This window comes from Ptychodera flava, chromosome 15, assembly GCF_041260155.1.
Source record: "Ptychodera flava strain L36383 chromosome 15, AS_Pfla_20210202, whole genome shotgun sequence".
Taxonomy (NCBI): domain Eukaryota; kingdom Metazoa; phylum Hemichordata; class Enteropneusta; family Ptychoderidae; genus Ptychodera; species Ptychodera flava.
In genome coordinates, this window is record NC_091942.1 from 13611942 (window position 1) to 13627317 (window position 15376).

Genomic DNA, 15376 nt, shown 5'->3' on the forward strand with positions numbered 1-15376 from the left:
GCATGATGGCATGATTGCTACAGATAGATACTTATTATGTACCTTTGACATTTTTTCTGTGTACAATGCTTTGTGAATAATTCATGTACGGTTGTGTAAGTGAGTTGAGCCTGTAAACTGTGGCTGAATAATCCTAGATCTGTTGCGTCATGTACCTTTTTCTTTACTGAACAAAAGGAAGAAAGTAAAAAAAGTTGACCTGTCCTGAGGCATAGACTGAGAAATGGTTGCTAATCTTACTGCAAGAGCTTTCAAACTTTCAACATGCTTTTGAGATCATAGAAAGAAACTAGATTTGATACATGGATCAAATACTGGAAAGAAGATGGCAAGATTTATTTTGATATAAGAAAGTAATTGCTATATTATACTGGAAACAGTATTACCCCGGTAGTGATGGAAATGACGAGGATAGAGAATACAAAGTTTTCATCAGCTGATGCCTAAAATACTTCAAATCATGTGAATTTTCATCCCATATTTTTGACAGTGAGACTACGGAAGAGGAACCATTGGCCAAGAAAGCCAGGACATCCACAGTAGTTGTTAGCCAGCCCTCGCAGTCTGACAAAGTGGTCCTAGACCATGTTGTTGATAGTTCAGTCTTCTATGAAGAGGTTAGTAAACCAGTAACTCATAATCAAGACAACACTCATGGTGTTATTGATTCTTAAAAATATACTGAGTTGCAAGAGTGGAAAATAAAGATGTCGCTCAATTTTGATACCATTTTCCAAAGTTATTTAGTAAATGGTTGTCAGAGTACAAAAGGAATAATATCAGGGAACAGCTGAAATGATACTGTATGCCCGAACGTATCTGCTCATGTTTGCAAACTCTTGCAAAAAATTCAGGTGAAAAGGTTCTATTTAACAATGGATGGCGTGAAGCTGTCCTGTCCAGAACACACCCCTGCTTCGGACCATACTTTGTATTTGTAAGAGCAATGATGTCACCACTTTGGAAAATTGCAGGAAGTAAATGATAAAAATCTTGTTTTCTCAGGCAGGAGAGTGGCCGTTTGCTTCGTTCTGTGAGCAGCTGAGCACAGACCTTTTCAATCAGTCGTGGGTTGTCAGACACGGAGCTGCCACTGGTCTCAGAGAGGTCATCAAGGTGCATGGAAAGAGTTCTGGCAAAACTTCAGAATACCCAGTTGACCAGGTAGGAATTTCCATTCAACTAGACTGTCCCTGATGGCCCTGTTCTTCAATTTTATTGCACAATCACATTGATTTTATGCTAGGTTGGGGTCAAAGTATACTCTTTTGCGGAAAGTTTATTCGTTGAGGGCAGCAAACCATGAATAATTTCTTCTGTAGGAGTAGGAAGCTGCTGTATTAGATTTCATGAAGACATGGTCGTAAAACTGTAGTGTACTTGGATCACACTAAGCCATACTTCAATACAAGATTGTCTTAGGGGGTCTGGGTCCATTTGATTCTTCTGTAAGGCACCCTCAGACAAGCAAATTTGCAACTACAGGGATGATTTGGCCCAGAATTCTTCAGGTATACCAAAATGAATGGCTGATGTCATTGAAATCAACCACAGTGTTTCACTGTTTTTACCAAAAACGTCATCAATACTCATGAATGATATGTTTGTGTTGATGTTCTGTGTATTTCTTCCTCTTTGATGATTTCAGCAAGATTCCCTGAATCAGATGTGGCTAGAAGACATGGCTCTGCGGCTGCTGTGTGTGCTTGCTCTGGACAGATTTGGAGATTTCGTTTCTGACGAGGTACATATGTGATGTGTGACATGAAGGAAGTTTTTCCTGCAACAACAAAGAGAAACTAGCCATGATAATCCGTCTTTTTCTACTGTTTGTATTTGTTGGTTATTCATTTATCTATTTTTGTCTTTTACAAATGAACTGAGACATGTAGGCGTTTTGCCTTATTCTATATGCCGTACATTACACCATCTTAAGATGTGGTTGTAGAAACAGCATTAAATAATTTGCTGTGAATCATGCAGTTCAATATGAGATTTCACACCCATGACAAGCGCCATCACACTTCTGTGTGGAAAAATGCAAGAGGTTATAAAGACAGTTAAAAAATTATAATATGGAAAAACACAACCAAAAACTAGCAGCTGATGTAACATGTTTTACGTCAAACATGAAACTTTAGGAAAGATAGGCAACAACTTTTATAGTGACTCTAGCTGCATTTCTGCATTCAAAAGTGTCTACTGACATAGAAAATTTCTTGGTTTGATTTGTATCAGAATTTTTTCCCTATGATTTCAACACACAGGTTGTTGCACCAGTCAGGGAGACATGTGCACAGACATTGGGTGTTGTGCTGCACCACATGAATGTGGATGGTGTGAAAACAGTCCTGTCAATTCTACTACAGCTGCTATCACAACAGCAGTGGGAAGCAAGGCACGGTGGCTTGCTTGGAATCAAGTACCTGCTTGCCGTCACCAAGGTAGGTTGGATCACCCAATCTCACCATGCATTCATCTGCTTTACTTTCATGCTGATCATAGAGGGATTTGACTTCATCACTGACAGCTAGGAATGTCCAAGGAATAAAAAAGGGTTTACTTTAATTTGCATGGTTAAAGTCCATCATGTAGATACTGATATACTGCAGAAATTACTCCAAATCGTCGTTTTAAAGTTTACCTGACATCATCGCAACAATCATCAGTGACTGCCACCGGGGCTGGCAGCCGCCATTGTAACATTTATCACAGCGATATTAAACAGTCATGTTAAAGTGTGTCAAGTTTGGTTTATGTTTTACTGTACATGTGTTCTTGATCTGAGATGTTTATTCTGATCTGTAAGTGTGAATTTTCAATTGATGTACAGTATATGAGCTCTATTTTGACGTTTTTTGTAGTGGCCAGTGGTGTTGGGCCAGATGGAAGTTTCTGATAATAGTAGCAATTTCAAGTAAACTTTGAAATTTCCCATACATGTAAATGGCAATGAGCATTTATTTCTCAAGCATGGTGGGAATTTGTTGATGAATGAAAACAGTGCAGCGTTTATGCACCATTGTTTGTCAGTATATGACAATTATTGATTAAGATTATTTCACCATCAAGCTTGGTGGTTCCAAGATTTCACTTGTAAATTTGATGCATTTCTTAGCCCAGCCATATGCCGTGTCAAAATGAACGACTGATGAAACCTCGGTAATTTTTCATGTCTTCTCATGGTAATAGGAAGGCAGTAATCTTGTAGAATCCTGTAATAGGAAAGCAATCCAGTTGTAGGAAAGCTGTTAGAGGAAAGCAGTAATCCTATTGAAAGGTCAGGTTTTCTAGGCTGAACTCTACAAAATGCACACTGAACCTAGACATAGATTTCAGCAGCAGAGTAGTAGAGCGCCCTCTATATCTGGAACGCCAGAAATTTAATGTCTGTCAGTATGGTTGTATATACTACCAATTTGCATTATTATCATAACCTTTTCCATTTTTCTGTTACATGGTACTAAATAAATGTAACTAATACAAAAAAGTAAAATTTATGAACTCAACAAAACAAGGCATTTTATTAGTCCCCACGGACACCGTCCGGGGGGACTTATAGGTTTGGTCATGTCCGTGCGTGTGTGCGTGCGTGCGTGCGTGCGTGCGTGCGTGTGTGCGTGCGTGCGTCCGTTCACGCAGATATCTCAGAGATGCCTGAAGCGATTTCATTCAAACTTGGTACAAGGATTACTTCATATGTCATACAGATGCACGTCGATTTGTTTTGTGATACGATCCAATATGGCTGCCAGGCGGCCATTTTATTACGATTTTTTCATGTACAGAGCCATAATTCAGGCATGTTTCAACTGATTTTATTCAAAGTTGGTACAAGGACATTGACCAGTGTCATAGATATGCACGTCGATTCTTTTTGTGATACGATCCAATATGGCTGCCGTGCGGCCATTTTGTTACGATTGTTTCATGTACAGAGCCATAACTCAGGCATATCTCAACCAATTTCATTCAAAATTGGTACAAGGACATTGACCTATGTCATACATATGCACGTCAATTTGTTTTGTGATACGATCCAATATGGCCGCCAGGCGGCCATTTTATTACGATTTTTTCATGTACAGAGCCATAACTCAGGCATGTTTCTACAGATTTTATTCAAAGTTGGTACAAGGACATTGACCAATGTCATAGCTATGCACATCAATTTGTTTTGTGATACGATCCAATATGGCCGCCAGGTGGCCATTTTGTTACAATTGTTTCATGTACAGAGCCATAACTCAGGCATATCTCAACCAATTTCATTCAAAATTGGTACAAGGACATTGACCTATGTCATACATATGCACATTGATTTGTTTTGTGATACGATCCAATATGGCCGCCAGCAGGCGGCCATTTTATTACGATTTTTTCATGTACAGAGTCATAACTCAGGCATGTTTCTACAGATTTTATTCAAAGTTGGTACAAGGACATTGACCAATGTCATAGCTATACACATCAATTTGTTTTGTGATACGATCCAATATGGCTGCCATGCGGCCATTTTGTTACGATTTTTTCATGTACAGAGCCATAACTCAGGCATATCTCAACCAATTTTATTCAAACTTGGTACAATGACATTGACCTATGTCATACATATGCACATTGATTTGTTTTGTGATTCGATCCAATATGGCCACCATGTGGCCATTTTATTACGATTTTTTCATCTCCTGAACTACAACTCAGACATGTATCAAGCGAATTTATTCAAAAGTATTTTTATCACAGACCTAATGAAGAGGACTCTATCCTCTCTGAGGACCTGTAATCAAAGCACCCATTAACAAGTGGGGACTGTGTCATCAACGATGACTTGTTTTAAAAACAAGTGTGGGTTGTGTTTTTTTGAATATTCAGAAAAATCTGAAATTTGAATAGAAATGCCACAGATATTACAAATTTTCATCTTGTTTGCTTGATCCTATTATTTGCATTGAATAATTGTATTTTGTGTTTTGTTTTTTTGTTTTGACAGGAGATGACAGACGATTTTTTACCGCTGGCATTGTCTTCTGTGATTCATGGATTACAGGACGTTGACGACGACGTCCGAGCGGTGGCAGCAGCTGCTCTGATCCCAGTGGCAGAATCGCTTCTCAAAATCGCTTCCACTGAGGCAAGTCGAAAGATTCCATGGATTGAGATCAGTCAGGGATGTCTGATGACAACTGCAATGATAGAGAAACATACAGCAGCTTTCTCTATCTCCAATTACGTGCTATATATGTACAAACATTTTGAAGATTAGTATAACCTTCCCCTTGATTTCTTTCCGGAATTTTCAACATTCTAGTTTTAATATCGTGTTGATAGTGCAGTTTTCAAGTAAGTTTTACCACTTGGATGACTCTGTACATTGCCTCGTTACAAGATTGAATTTTGCTCTGTAATTGTCGTGGGGATCATGTAATATCAATATTTCATTTCCTAGACTCTTGATTTCTAAGAAAGAGCTTTTATTTTTGTAGTCCCCACGGACACCGTCCGGGGGGACTTATAGGTTTGGTCATGTCCGTGCGTGCGTCCGTGCGTGCGTGCGTGCGTGCGTGCGTGCGTGTGTGCGTGCGTCCGTCCGTTCACGCAGATATCTCAGAGATGCCTGGAGCGATTTCATTCAAACTTGGTACAAGGATTACTTCATATGTCATACAGATGCACGTCAATTTTTTTTTGATACGATCCAATATGGCCGCCAGGTGGCCATTTTATTACGATTTTTTCATGTACAGAGCCATAACTCAGACATGTTTCAACCGATTGTATTCAAAGCTGGTGAAAGGACATTGACCAATGTCATAGATATGCACATTAATTTGTTTTGTGATACGATCCAATATGGCCGCCAGGCGGCCATTTTGTTACGATTTTTTCATGTACAGAGCCATAATTCAGGCATATCTCAACCGACTTTATTCAAACTTTGTACAAGGACATTGACCTATGTCATACATATACATGTCGATTTATTTTGTGATACGATTCAATATGGCCGCCAGGCGGCCATTTTATTACGATTTTTTCATGTACAGAGCCATTACTCAGGCATGTTTCAACTGATTTTATTCAAAGTTGGTACAAGGACATTGACCAATGTCATAGATATGCACATCAATTTGTTTTGTGATACGATCCAATATGGCCATCAGGCGGCCATTTTGTTACGATTTTTTCATGTACAGAGCCATAATTCAGGCATATCTCAACCGACTTTATTCAAACTTTGTACAAGGACATTGACCTATGTCATACATATACACGTCGATTTGTTTTGTGATACGATTCAATATTGCCGCCAGGCGGCCATTTTATTACGATTTTTTCATGTACAGAGCCATTACTCAGGCATGTTTCAACTGATTTTATTCAAAGTTGGTACAAGGACATTGACCAATGTCATACATATGCACATTGATTTGTTTTGTGATACGATCCAATATGGCCGCCAGGCGGCCATTTTGTTACGATTTTTTCATGTACAGAGCCATAATTCAGGCATATCTCAACCGACTTTATTCAAACTTTGTACAAGGACATTGACCTATGTCATACATATACATGTCGATTTATTTTGTGATACGATTCAATATTGCCGCCAGGCGGCCATTTTATTACGATTTTTCATGTACAGAGCCATTACTCAGGCATGTTTCAACTGATTTTATTCAAAGTTGGTACAAGGACATTGACCAATGTCATAGATTGTGCACGTCAATTTGTTTTGTGATACGATTCAAAATGGCCGCCAGACGGCTATTTTACTACGATTTTTTCATGTACAGAGCCATTACTCAGGCATGTTTCAACTGATTTTATTCAAAGTTGGTACAAGGACATTGACCAATGTCATAGATATGCACGTCAATTTTTCATGTGATACGATCTAATATGGCTGCCGTGCGGCCATTTTGTTACGATTTTTTCATGTACAGAGCCATAACTCAGGCATATCACAACGGATTTTATTCAAACTTGGTACAAGGACATTGACCTATGTCATACATATGCACATTGATTTGTTTTGTGATACGATCCAATATGGCCGACATGTGGCCATTTTATTACGATTTTTTCATGTTCTGAACACAACTCTACACAACTCAGACATGTATCAAGCGAATTTATTCAAAAGTATTTTTATCACAGACCTAATGAAGAGGACTCTATCCTCTCTGAGGACCTGTAAGCAAAGTACCCATTAACAAGTGGGGACTGTGTCATCAACGATGACTTGTATTTTTGTACTTTGAAAGGTCCATCTCTGGTAATTAATACTAAGTTAGGAAATATCTATCTTAGTTCTTTGTCACAGGTACTCATTGCTGGCAATTATCAGCGCCATTTCTGAATTCACGAAGGTGCATGACATCACTTGCATATTCAAGTTTTTTTCAACTGTCCCTCTTTCTTCCCTGCAGGTTCCTGTGATTATCCAGACACTGTGGGACACTTTACTGGAACTTGACGATCTGACAGCCTCTACAAACAGCATCATGACACTGCTGTCTACACTGGCATGCAAGGCACCGTCCAGACTTCAACAGAGCCTGACGGAGCTTGTCCCAAGGCTGTGGCCGTTTCTCAGACACAACATAGCATCTGTCAGGAAATCAGCGCTTGAAACTCTCTACACTCTGTTGAATGCTGAGAGCTCGCTGGTAGGATGTTGATCCATTATAAAGATATTTAGTATTACTTTTCTTTTGATAATTTTCCCAAGATGATGTACCATTGTGATTATTCAAATTATAGATTTATTATTCTTCAGATTTTCATCCATTTACCGATAATCAAGTTTTTCCCTTAAGGTAGAACACGCCTCAGGGACAGATATTCGGACTCAAATTTCTACAATTCTTTTCTGATATACCCCTTGTGGGGATTCATTTTAAAGCTCTTGGAGAAAGAAAAACTTTCAATGTCTGAGTTTTTCGAAAATTGAAAATTTTATTTTTCCCTCATAGAGTTAACACAGGGATGGCAGCCATTTTGAATTCTAAATATCAGGAAATCTTGGGTAATATGTCTCTCTAGTACCAAAATTCTCACAGTGACCCCTGATTGTTATTCTTGCTTTTGTAAGAGAATATTCAAAAGTTTCATTAAGGAAAGTTTGAGCGAAAATTTAAGTCTTTCACCTTCAAGGCACATACTACCTTAATATGATGGATGGTAAAAGTCAGTTTGTCCTCTGCTGTATAATATTTCTAAATTCAGACAATTTATAAATGTCTTTAAACTTCTATGCGTAGCCCTAACGAGTAAATGCAGTGTGTAAAATATTTTTGAATGAAGAGCAGACTCTATAGTCAATACCATGTCAATGTTTGATAAAGTGCATACTGGTGACAGTTAACTGATTTTTCCCCTTTTTAAGTTGCCAAGTGGTATTAAATCTATCCAGGTTTTACTTATGAACTCCAACAAGAGCCGGGGTAACCACCAAAACCGTACACTCTGAAATTTAAGGTTCATCTTTGCATGCATCAGGAAATCAAAGTTTTGGAAGGTCCTATCATGGAAAATGACAACCTTGTCTTCAGGGTGAAAATGCTTATACCAACAATTATTGTGAAGATGATAAAAGCTTATTAAATATCTGTTTAGGGGCTTGCCGCTGAGTGTAATTATAATACAGTATTTGTTGTGAAAGAAGTTTTGAAAATGCACAATCTGCTCCATGAGTCAAGACTTTGTACTTGAATTGGTGTGTTATAAACCTAGCTGCAAGGTGTGGCAGATAAGATTAAGAATCTCTAGTACATCAACACATCTCTTTTCTGATGACATTTGCAAAACTTCCTAACAAAAAAAACAACTCCAGAGAATGTCAACCTCAAGAAAAAATTGACCAAAGATGTTATTGTGCGTGTTCTACTTTCCAAACAGTGTGCATTTTAGTCAAAATTTATTCATCACTTTCTCAAGGAAGTTCTTGTGTGTTACTTGCATTAGTGTAGGACTGGGTAATTTCAAAAATTTCAAGAAATTTCAAAATTGACTCAAAACCAAAAGAGCTCATAAATGTTGTAGGTTTTTGAGGACATTGTTCCCAAATATGCACAGTTTTTGTATCAATGACATACTGTACGACATATTTTAACCAATCAGAAGACAGATATTGCTCAAAAGAAAAAAATAGAGTCCCTTGTTTCCTGGAAATAGTCTCAACTGATTTTCTATAAAACCTCTCACAGTGTCTAAGATGACCTAAATACCAAATTGTAGAAACTGAAGAGTTTTGTTGAAGGTCATCATACTTTCATCAAATTTCAACGGCATTTTGAAAACAGAAAACCGGGACTCTTCAGTGTCTTTGTGAGTGTGTGTGTGTGTGACAGTGATTAACATGAATAAATGATTGTCTTTCGAAATGTCAGGCGGCCTGCCAGGAGTGGCTGTCTCCAATTCTGCAAGAGGCCCTGAGGCACGTCTATCAGAGGTGTATTCTCGAAGACAGAGCTGATATTCTGGAGTTGGTTGAAAAGGTCAGTTGGTATTAAGTGTCATTTCTGAAGATGTGTTTTCCTTGAAACTCCCACTCTTCAAATCGACACATCGATTATGTGTCTTTTTTTGACTCCAAAGGAGCTACCATACATGGCAGGTCTTCCAAGAAATATGTATCTGTGCCTACAGTTGTGGTTCTGAGACAGTGAACAACTTGGATCCATTTTAGGAGATGAATTCTGCAATTTATAAAGCACATCAATGTCCACATTTTTTCTCAGAAATAAACTCTGAAATTTCACAGTTGATATCAAGAAACATTTTTAATCATTTTGTATTGGTGTTCCATCAACCTAAATTACATGAGTAGTCCAATTTCATGAAACGACCACACATACACACACACACTCACACACACACACACACACACACACACACACACACACACACACACACACACACACACACACACACACACACACAAACTCTCAAAAGGGAGAAGTGCCCTGTGTTTCACAACTTCAAATTTTCCGGTCTCTACAGGTCCCATGCATAACTTCCCCTCACTTTTAATGGGTTTATTGCTTTGTAAATTTTGTTGTCTTGGACAATACATGCATTTTTAACCCAGAAAAGTAAGTCATTGCAATAACTGTTTCCATATCCTCTAAGACTAGCCTTAGGATTTTTGGCAGGCAGGATACAGGACTTCAGAAATTCCCTCTACAGAAACGAGTTTAACATGAATATTCTCGATATTCCAGCCCCCTGAAATCTTTTGTCTACAAAATTTTTTGAGATACACCGATATTTAATATGATACTCCTTTAGAACACAGAATATCTGACCTGTTGTGACCTTAATTTGCATAACCCTGAACTTAATTAGTCCTCACGGACACCGTCCGGGGGGACTTATAGGTTTGGTCATGTCCGTGCGTCCGTCCGTGTGTGCGTGTGTCTGTGCGTCCGTCCGTTCACGCAGATATCTCATATTCGCCTGGAGCGATTTTGTTCAAACTTGGTTCAAGGGTAGTACCCTACCTCATACAGATGCACGTCGATTTGTTTCACAATGCGATCAAATTTGGCCATGTTAGAGGACTTTTTAGTTTTCACCTCCATAGACCCCCATGTATAAGGCAGTCCATAGACTCCCATGTATAAGCACAGGCGACCCATAAAGTATTACTGAGATTTTCACACTAGGATTCCCATGTATAAGCACAGGCGACCCATAAAGTATTACTGAGATTTTCACACTAGTTTTCACCTCCATAGACTCCCATGTATAAGGCAGTCCATAGACTCCCATGTATAAGGCAGTACATAGGCTCCATGTATAAGGCCAAGATAAATAAAAATTTAGTTTCTCATCGTATTCATTTGCAAAAAGGATGCAGTGACACAGTTTTTAGTCCCCACAGATAAAGTCCAGGGGGCTCATAGATTGGGTCATGTCAGTCCGTGAGTCCATCCGTTCACGCAGATATCTCAGACACTTTGACAAAATGTCATGTGACCTTGGTGACCTTTAACCTCAAATATACATATTTGTCCATAACTCAGTAATCACTAATGCTACACCCTTCATATTTGGTATGATGGGACACCTTTAATATGACACCACATATTGTACCTCATTAATTATGTGCATATCTAATTTTGAGCGAGCCAATAGAGCAGAGGTCTGATTTTTGGTATGTAGGGATAACTTAGCAATACAATTTTTTTGACAAAATGTCAAGTGATCTCAATGACCTTTGACCTCAAATATACATATTTGTGCATAACTCAGTAACCACAAGTGCTACACTCTTCATATTTGGTATGATGGGACACCTTATGACGCCACATATTGTACCTCGTTAATTATGCGCATATGTAATTTTGAGCGAGCCAAAAGAGCTAGAGGTCTGATTTTTGGTATATAGGGATAACTTAGCAATACAATTATTTTGAAAAAATGTAATGTGACCTCAAAGACCTTGACCTCAAATATACATATTTGTCCAAAACTCAGTAACCACAAATGCTACACCCTTCATATTTGGTATGATGGGACAACTTATGACGCCACATATTGTACCTCATTAATTATGCACATATCTAATTTTGAGTGAGCGAATAGAGCTAGAGGTCTGATTTTTGGGTTATAGGCATACCTTAAAATTTTTTTGACAAAATGTCACGTGACCTTGGTGACCTTTGACCTCAAATATACATATTTGTCCATAACTCAGTAACCACAAGTGCTACACCCTTCATATATGGTATGATGGGACACCTTATGACGCCACATATTGTTCCTCATTAATTATGTGCATATCTAATTGTGAGCGAGCCAATAGAGCTAGAGGTCTGATTTTTGGTATGTAGGGATAACTTAGCAATACAATTTTTTTGACAAAATGTCACGTGACCTCGGTGACCTTTGACCCCAAATATACATATTTGTCCATAACTCAGGAACCACAAGTGCTACACCCTTCATATTTGGTATGATGGGACACCTTATGACGCCACATATTGTACCTGATTCATTATGTGCATATCTGATTTTGAACAAGCCAATAGAGGTAAATGTATGATTTTTAGTATATAGGGATAGACTATAGGATAGAAGAATTTTTTGACAAAATGTCATGTGACCTCGATAACCTTTTACCTAAAATACACGATTATGTCAATAAATAAGTAACCACAAGTGCTATGTCCTTTATATTTAGTAGGATGGGAGACCTTATGACAACACATGCTTTACCTTGTTAATTATGCCCATATATAATTGTGGGCAAGCCAATAGAGCTAGAGGTCTGAATTTTGGCATATATGGATTAATTAGCAATACAATGTTTTTTTTCAAAATGTCACGTGACCTTGATGACCTTTGACCTTGAATATGCATATATATGCATAACTCAGTAATCACAAGTTCTTTACGCTTCAATTTTGATAGGATAATAGACCTTAAGATGTCACATCTTGTACCTCATTTATTATGCACATATGTATTTCTTGGCTGGCCAATACAGCTAGAGGTTTGATCTTTTTTCCCGATTTAGAACCATAACTTAGACATGCCTCTTGTTTCAAATTTGGAACAATGACATAGACCTATGTGTCCATAGATCTGAACTATACACTTTGGTGATACTTCTTAATGACCTCATTTCCCTGCCCCCTCAAGACTAATACTCCTATTACAAGTGGGGACTATGTCATTGTCAATGACTTGTTTTTTTGAGAAGATCAGAAGCTTTCAAAAATGGCATCATCATTCAGAGTTGGTTGTATATTCCATTGTAATTTCAGCCTTGGGTCACAGTTCCTTTGTCCAGCATATAGAATATTGCCTTGGAGCATCAGTTATGCTATGCTATGGTGGTGTTGTACAGAAATATGTGTGTGGATGTTAAAATTTGTAGGTTGGCTTTTGTCTGTTCTGCCCTGCAGCTGATTTGCAGACCATGTCATTTGCATATTTAAATGTTGAATGCTGTGATGTCAAGGTGAAGTTCTGTACATCATTGAAGGGATCTGTATCCCAGACTATAAACAAAGGAAGCCTTTTGTGTTCATGGGGTACAAGAAGGTGTGACTGACTTCCTGTGTTGTTGTACAACTTAGTTTTAAAAAGTGAAACAAATGTGATTGTGTAGACTCCTAGCTCGTGTCAACTCCAAACTTTGACTCGGCAATTATTTGTTGGCCAAATGCAAACTTATAATACCGGCAACTGAAACATCTTTTTTGTCACACCATGAAGGATGATTTTAAATGGAAAGAGCATAGACAATTTGAAAACACTGAGAAACTCTTTAAATTTTGATCAGAATCAAATTAATACAGAATAAAATTGATAAATAAATGACAGAATTGGTTCAGTAGGCTGTACAATTTTATAAGAGGAATTTTCCAATGTTGAGTATTTTGATATTTTGATGTACTTTGTTTTCTAAGGTGTGGTCAACGCTGCTGGCAAAGGCGCATATTGACTATCTGATTGCAGCTGCCTGTCCGTGGATCAGTGCCTGGCTGTGTCTTATTATGCAGCCTGCTAATCTTCCGATAGATCCACACATGCTGATTGAAGCCAAACACAAAACCAAGGTAAGCTTAGAAAGCGCCATAGCCTGGGAACCCAGACTACTGGTTACTGCATATTTGATAAATGATTTTGGAATTATAAATGAATATTGCATTGGGATGAATTTAAGCTGATTGTAGTTCTTAGTGAAACAGTTTGTCGTCAGATAAGTTTGGGGGCAAAATTTTGTCATTTCTGTGTTTCAAAAAGTACTTATTATATCCAAAAATACATGTAGCATTTGTAATACTGTGAACAAACAAACAAACTTTGAACCCAAAAATTTAAAAGATATTTGAACTTATGAGATAACATGTCTTTCAAGGAAGTCTGCCCTGAGGTGACTTAAGCCATTCATTGTTATAGTTTTGTTCGCTATGGAGTAGATTATTCCAAACATAAGGCCAAAAAAAAAATTGATTTGTTTCTGGTCAGCGCGCGCATCACTTCAAAGTGTGCGCGTCAACTCTTTTTTTTCCTGTTTTTCATTTGCCCCTATGGAAAAAAGGGGAAAATGTATCAAATTCCAGCAAAAATAAAAAAAAATTGAAAAAAAAAATCGCGTCACCGCATCATTTTTGCCACATGTCAATGACCAGAAACAAACCTATTTTTTTTTTTGGCCTAAAATTTAGGAGCCAAAGAGATTGGCATGAAAAAAAAATTGTATATAATTAGTCTATCTCCCTTTACTATCAGAAATATACATGTGTTCTTATCAAATTGTCTTTTTTATAACTCTATACTGGCTTACTCACTGAGAGAAAGATAAGGAAAAACATTAAGTCAGTTTTTTTAGGGTTATGTAATTGAAGAATGTCTACATGTTCTTCATACGTCTTTAGGATAGAATGCACTTCAGGAACAGATATTCCAACTGAAAGTTTTTTCAATACTTTTCTGGTCTACAGCTTTCAGGGACTCATTTTAAAGCTCTGGGAGCAGGTTAATTTTTCACCGTCTTAGTTTTTCAAGAATCAAAAACAAAATTATTTTTCCCCATAGAGTTAACACAGGGATGGCAGCCATTTTGAATTTCAAATATCGGTAATTGTTAGGTAATTTGTAGCAAACTGTGTGTGGCAATCCCTGATTTAATTGAGACAGGTGTGAACAAAAGGTTCAATCATTCACTTTCGACGCATATGGTACCGTAATTGCTGAAATTGCCTTTCAAAAACTTAAACAACAATAAACTATGATACCTTTTCACTTTCCTGCTCAGTTCAATAAGATTTCAGAATTCTGAACATTGTACAACAGCCTTACACCTGTATTTACCACATTTACTCAGGAAAAATCTCCCCGAGGGAAGGCATCGCCTGGCAAGGAAGAAAACCACCATGTGGCGGGAAATTTTGCCGGAGTACCTGCCGGAAAGAGAGACTACAAAGTCACACAGACAAGACACCGGGCAGCCAAGTAAGGATTTGTTTGCCACTCTTTATTGTTGTTTAGCTCTTTACTTACCTCTACTTCTATTTGCTTCTGTGTCTGCTTTGATAAAGGTAGAATGTGCTTTGGGAACAGATATCTTGCTGGACTCAAATCTTTGCAATACTTTTCTAGTCTCCCACTTGTGTTTGCCCATTCTTAATGCTTTCAGGCCTGACTTTTTTGTAACTTACCAGAACTACCCCTATATACAGGGGTTTAGACCTGAAAGGGTTAAGATTGATGAATAAATAGAGTTTTAACTGTCTTGTTTTTGAGAAAATCAAAAATTTAATTTGCATTATAGAGTTAACACAGGGATGGCAGCCATTTTGAATATCAAGTATTGATAAATATTTGGTACTTAGTTTTTCAAGTGTCAAAATTT

General features: G+C 37.8%; 1 protein-coding gene across 2 annotated transcripts in view; it reads left to right on the plus strand.

Moving 5' to 3' along the window:
* Positions 1-15376, plus strand: part of LOC139151212 (TATA-binding protein-associated factor 172-like) — a 66810-nt gene that overhangs the window by 22645 nt on the left and 28789 nt on the right. For both annotated transcript variants that reach the window (XM_070723838.1, XM_070723839.1), the window contains 9 exons: positions 491-617; positions 1006-1164; positions 1649-1744; positions 2268-2444; positions 4994-5134; positions 7434-7673; positions 9396-9503; positions 13428-13577; positions 14849-14976. In XM_070723838.1, coding sequence (XP_070579939.1) covers positions 491-617; positions 1006-1164; positions 1649-1744; positions 2268-2444; positions 4994-5134; positions 7434-7673; positions 9396-9503; positions 13428-13577; positions 14849-14976 — 1326 coding nt within the window. The remainder of the gene's footprint in view (positions 1-490; positions 618-1005; positions 1165-1648; positions 1745-2267; positions 2445-4993; positions 5135-7433; positions 7674-9395; positions 9504-13427; positions 13578-14848; positions 14977-15376) is intronic.